This window comes from Procambarus clarkii, chromosome 40 (genome assembly GCF_040958095.1).
Source record: "Procambarus clarkii isolate CNS0578487 chromosome 40, FALCON_Pclarkii_2.0, whole genome shotgun sequence".
NCBI lineage: Eukaryota > Metazoa > Arthropoda > Malacostraca > Decapoda > Cambaridae > Procambarus > Procambarus clarkii.
In genome coordinates, this window is record NC_091189.1 from 10540728 (window position 1) to 10546745 (window position 6018).

A 6018-nucleotide genomic window follows, 5' to 3' on the forward strand; every position below is an offset into this window, starting at 1 on the left:
TCCCCTTCACGAAGAGCGGCAGAGATGTCTGAAAGAGGGAATACGGAGAACGCCAGCCACGATAACGCACCCTACTTTATTAGAATCATCTTGAAGCACTCGGAAGATACTCTCTGGATAGGAGACAAGGGAGGCATAAAGTATTCGTGGAAGGTATTGAAAGGCCAGGTTCTTATCGTACACACCAAAATAACTATATACTGGTGCACAAAATATGGCAGAAAAACAAGGCAGGATCAGAGAAGATGGTATGAACACCAGAGGTTCTCGGCACTTCAGCCTTCTTCCACCAAGTATAAGAAATATTACCGGGGACACACGGGGGAGGTGTGTGTGTGTGTGTGTGTGTGTTCGGGAGACAGTTGGACAAGTTCCTGCAGGAAATGACGGAGTAACGAGGGTTGTACAGTGGCCGGTGGGCCGCTACAAGGGGAGAGCCTTACCGAGCAAGTGATCACCAGACCAGCGTGGCCCCCAGGCACAGGCGTGGAAGCTCTTGGAACCAGCTACACATAAACTACACACACCACCACTCCAAGTCCCTCCTTGGCGCACAGCACCTCCGTCCCTACTAACAAGTCAGTCTGGCCGGCGCCACACTATTCACTCCCATCTCCAGTCTGCTGCTGCTGCTGCTGCTGCAGGTTCAGGAGTCTGCTGCTAAATTTGGCGACGGAGCTGGCTGACCTGTAACATTTGGCTGTGTCCATCCTGCAAATAAAGTTAGTTAGACATCATTGGGACTAACTCTTATACAGTATTACATATAAATATAAGAAGAAAAAAAAGGCGGAAAGAGCCATTTCATTTATTAAAGGTTTGAGAGTCAGGTCTCGGGAGCCGAAGCTCATCCTCGCCCCCCCTCTCTGCAATTAGGCGAGTAGCCCCCCCCCCCCTGGGCTGTGCCACCGGCCTGCTTGAAATGTCAACACTTTCACGTGGGCGGGTTATTAATAGTACTCTGATGGTGCAAGTCTCTTCATAAAATAAAGCTTCCCATTTAGACTAGTGGCGGCAGGTCTGTATAGCCATAGTGGTGAAGGTATGTCTGGATAGTCATAGTGGTGAAGGTATGTCTGGATAGCCGTAGTGGTGAAGGTATGTCTTGATAGCCATAGTGGTGAAGGTATGTCTGGATAGCCGTAGTGGTGAAGGTATGTCTGGATAGCCATAGTGGTGAAGGTATGTCTGGATAGCCGTAGTGGTGAAGGTATGTCTGGATAGCCATAGTGGTGAAGGTATGTCTGGATAGTCATAGTGGTGAAGGTATGTCTGGATAGCCGTAGTGGTGAAGGTATGTCTTGATAGCCATAGTGGTGAAGGTATGTCTGTATAGCCATAGTGGTGAAGGTATGTCTGGATAGTCATAGTGGTGAAGGTATGTCTGGATAGCCGTAGTGGTGAAGGTATGTCTTGATAGCCATAGTGGTGAAGGTATGTCTGGATAGCCGTAGTGGTGAAGGTATGTCTGGATAGCCATAGTGGTGAAGGTATGTCTGGATAGCCGTAGTGGTGAAGGTATGTCTGGATAGCCATAGTGGTGAAGGTATGTCTGGATAGCCGTAGTGGTGAAGGTATGTCTGGATAGCCATAGTGGTGAAGGTATGTCTGGATAGCCATAGTGGTGAAGGTATGTCTGGATAGCCATAGTGGTGAAGGTATGTCTGGATAGCCATAGTGGTGAAGGTATGTCTAGATAGCCATAGTGGTGAAGGTATGTCTGGATAGCCATAGTGGTGAAGGTATGTCTGGATAGCCGTAGTGGTGAAGGTATGTCTGGATAGCCGTAGTGGTGAAGGTATGTCTGGATAGCCGTGGTGGTGAAGGTATGTCTGGATAGCCGTGGTGGTGAAGGTATGTCTGGATAGCCGTAGTGGCGAAGGTATGTCTGGATAGCCGTGGTGGTGAAGGTATGTCTGGATAGCCGTAGTGGTGAAGGTATGTCTGGATAGCCATAGTGGTGAAGGTATGTCTGGATAGCCGTAGTGGTGAAGGTATGTCTGGATAGCCGTAGTGGTGAAGGTATGTCTGGATAGCCGTAGTGCTGAAGGCATGTCTGGATAGCCATAGTAGTGAAGGTATGTCTGGATAGCCGTAGTGATGAAGGTATGTCTTGATAGCCATAGTATTGAAAGCACGCCGGTACAGCCTGGATAGCCACAGTGGTAGAGGGAGTGTGGGGAGCCCCTATGCCCCTGTTAATACCTGTGTCTGCTGACATGTCGATAACCATCAGATGAAGGGTATAGAGCCAGAGGCAGGGTAGATAATCTACCAGATTATCTACCAGGAGCCAGAGTCGCTCAAGAGTGGCCCCCAAACCGCACGCAACTCACGCCAGCCGTCACTCACAACTCTGGCTCACTCACTCATTCACTTACTTAACACACAGTCTAATTCATTGTATCACACTCGCTCATTTAAGAGTAGATACTCGACCCTGGAAGCTCATCTAGATCGGTACACCCACTTCTTCCCCCACACTCGCACAAACACCTCCCCCCCCTCCCACACACACACACACACAGGGGACTGGTGGCTGAATAGACAGCGCTCTAGACTCGTGGACCTAGGGACCGGGGTTCGATCCCCTGCACCGCCGGAAAAACAAATGGGCACAGTTTCCTTCACCCCTGATGTTCCTGTTACCTAGCAGTAAATAGGTGCCTGGGAGTTAGACAGCTGCTAGGGGCTGCTTCCTCTGTGTGTGTGTGTGTGTACTCACCTATTTGTACTCACCTATTTGTGCTTGCGGGGGTTGAGCTTTGGCTCTTTGGTCCCGCCTCTCAACTGTCAATCAACTGGTGTGTGTGTGTGTGTGTGTGTGTGTGTGTGTGTGTGTGTGTGTGTGTGTGTGTGTGTGTGTGTGTGTGTGTGTGTGTGTGTGGAAAAAAACATTAGTAATTAGTAAAAGTTGATTGACACTTGAGAGGCGGGCCGAAATAGCCGAGCTCAACCCCCGCAAGCACAACTAGGTGAATACAAATAGATGAATACAACAAGGCGAACCCTCCCCCCCCCCCACACACACACACACCCATCCTTCTACTCTGGTGTAATTGGACTCTGGTTCATCACCCAGAGAAGGTGAACCGCAGCTCCTTTGGTCCCGTCTGATCCTGGCCTCGAGAGGTAATGGAATTCGATACAAGGGGAACGCCTCTGAGGAGGCTGGTTGAACACTGTTGCTACACACGCTATCGCTCTTAAGACGCTTTCCTCTACATGCTCTCGGGAGCACGCAGAAGAAAGGTCCACCTTCTGCTTGTCCTGAGCTGTTGCTCAGCTCTGGCAACACGTGTAACTTTCAAGTATAAAGTTAGTTAATTAGCTCTATCTTGTTAATAATTTTTGTTAAAAAAAAGGTAATATAGTTACAGACGGAAGGAAGGAAGGAACTATCAGGGGGAAAGCTCAAAGCCATTACGGCTATATATCACTGGGAAGGGGTCAGGATAAGGATTTGGGATGGGACGGGGGAAAGGAATGGTGCCCAACCACTTGGACGGTCGGGGATTGAACGCCGACCTGCATGAAGCGAGACCGTCGCTCTACCGTCCAAGGCCTCAGGTTACAGGGAGTCTTGGCCCGGAGGCTGCAGAATAATCCTGAGAACGCCACTGACCGAATGTGGGGTCCTAACTATCACACGATTGGATAAACTGTCGGAAAATTACCCCAGCGGAGTTGACGCTCCTCTGTTTTGGCTTCCTCCCAAGTCTTCCTCCGCGAGTTCTGTGTGATGCTTCTGCCGTCCCACGTCAATTTTGCTGTCGCTGCCGTTGCTGCTGCTGCCGCTGCTGCTGCTGCCGCTGCCGCTGCTGCTGATGCCGCTGTCGCTCCTGCCGCTGCTGCTGCCGCTGCTGCTGCTGTCGCTCCTGCTGCTGCTGCTGCTGCTGCTGCTGCTGTCGCTCCTGCTGCTGCTGCTGTCGTTGCTGCTGCTGCTGTCGACGCCACTGCCGTCTAACCTTGCTAGGCTCTGAGGACACACTTTATAGACTTGAACAGTACGCGAGGGCTTCATTTCATAGTCACCATGTGCTCCAAGGTCTCCTTGGTTTCGCGGGGTGCGATTAGTTCCTTCCAAGTGAGTCAGTCTCCGCGGTCTCCAGTCCAAGCTTGAAGGCCTCTTGAAGTCTTCTTTCCACACTCATTGGGCTCTTTGAGCGCCTCTTCAAAGCTCCGTGTCCCTCTGAGGTCTTCCGTCCATGCTAGCCATTCTCCCAAGTCTCCAGGGGCTCCAAGAACCTTCATTCCAGACTCTCTGTAATTAGAGGTTTCCTTTTCAGGCTTGCCAAGTGTTCTCAAAGTCTCCCGGTTCTTATCTTCAGGGGCGCCAGTCCAGGAGGTCTCCCACGCAGGTGAAAAAAAAGGCAAAAATAGTCTTTAACGGTGTACGGAGGAAGAACTTTAGTAATAATGCTACTTTGTCTTAATCTGACGAGCTTTTTTTTTACATTTTTCTAAGTAACTTGTTACATACGTTGATGGGAAGTGTTGCGGGCGCAGAAGCTACGTGTTCCGGCCTGCTGCAAGTAACTGTTGGAACTCCAGTATCTCTTGATGGGGGTTATCTGTGTTCCATACCAGAGGTATCACTGTGTACCGTCGACGAAGTATATTATCTGTCTAGTATTGTAGGCATGAAGATAAGAGACAGACAAATACATTTTGTTCTCCGTATGTCGTCGGCCGATCACACAGGAAGCGGGAGGTAAAAAACATTACTTACCGTATATATCAACAGTCTTATATATTTAATTCTGTAATAAAGAGATGTGTTTGTAAGTCACAGTCCGACAGCCAGACACACGCACACACACAGCCAGACACACGCACACACACAGCCAGACACACGCACACACACAGCCAGACACACGCACACACACAGCCAGACACACGCACACACACAGCCAGACACACGCACACACACAGCCAGACACACGCACACAGCCAGACACACGCACACACACAGCCAGACACACGCACACACACAGCCAGACACACGCACACACAGAGCCAGACACACGCACACACAGAGCCAGACACACGCACACACAGAGCCAGACACACGCACACACACAGCCAGACACACGCACACACACAGCCAGACACACGCACACACAGCCAGACACACGCACACACACAGCCAGACACACGCACACACAGAGCCAGACACACACACACACAGAGCCAGACACACACACACACACAACCAGACACACGCACACACAGAGCCAGACACACGCACACACACACAACCAGACACACGCACACACACACAACCAGACACACGCACACACACACAACCAGACACACGCACACAGCCACAAACGCGACCCAGTAAGCAGCAAAACCGGACAATTTCCGTTGTCAGTGAGGCGGAGAGCGGAGGTCGGGGATGTGCATCGCTCGCCTCGTTTAATGCCGCAACTCTCCAGCTCTCAGCGCCAGATTTATGTCAGGCTTTGGTAATATATTTATTACGATAAAACTGGGCTGTGAGAGCTTTTTCGTCGACTGGTGCGAGAGTTAAATTAATGAACTCAGATACTGCATTATATGAGCAGATTTGAACAGTTGAAATTTTAATGTCATGCCGAAGATTGAATACGTTTTGCAGCCTCGACCTATTTGAATAGCTGTGTTCAGAATACTGTCTAGTGACAGCAGGTAGTGGCCAGGTTATTTATTATAGTTATTATTTTGGTTATTTGAGAATTTAGAAGTGCAGGAACATAGGGAGTTTAGAAATTCGTATTTCAATTTTCTTTAATGTGTGTTCTTTTAAGAATTATACTAAGCACACACATTAGGAAAGTATAAACATTGCAGTTGCTTAATTCTTTTATGTGTGGGTTTAGTTTTTATTTATTGCAGCTAAGCTAGTGCTACTATAATCGTCATTGCTTTAAAACAGGTTTCGATAATGAAATGTGGGGCGATAATCCCGTAGAATTGTACCTGCGTATTCCAGAGCTGCGTTTAATTTGTATTACCACTGCTACCTTATTCAAT

At 49.2% G+C, this 6018-nt stretch overlaps 1 protein-coding gene across 1 annotated transcript; it reads right to left on the reverse strand.

Annotated features, from left to right (window-relative positions):
• Nucleotides 1–599: 599 nt before the first annotated feature.
• On the reverse strand, nucleotides 600–4024 carry LOC138373009 (protein rtoA-like). The gene is made up of 2 exons (XM_069339061.1): nucleotides 3678–4024; nucleotides 600–711 (listed from the first exon to the last, which is right to left on the reverse strand). The coding sequence occupies exons 1-2, from the start codon at nucleotides 4022–4024 to the stop codon at nucleotides 600–602; spliced, it is 459 nt and encodes a 152-aa protein (XP_069195162.1).
• Between the last annotated feature and the right edge of the window lie 1994 nt (nucleotides 4025–6018).

Coding starts and splice junctions, on each gene's coding strand:
- LOC138373009 (XM_069339061.1), bottom strand. CDS start 4,024: ATGAAGCCCTCGCGTACTGTTCAAGTCTATAAAGTGTGTCCTCAGAGC. Junction 712..3,677: donor GGAGCGTCAACTCCGCTGGG/GTAATTTTCCGA, acceptor CTTTATTTGCAG/GATGGACACAGCCAAATGTT.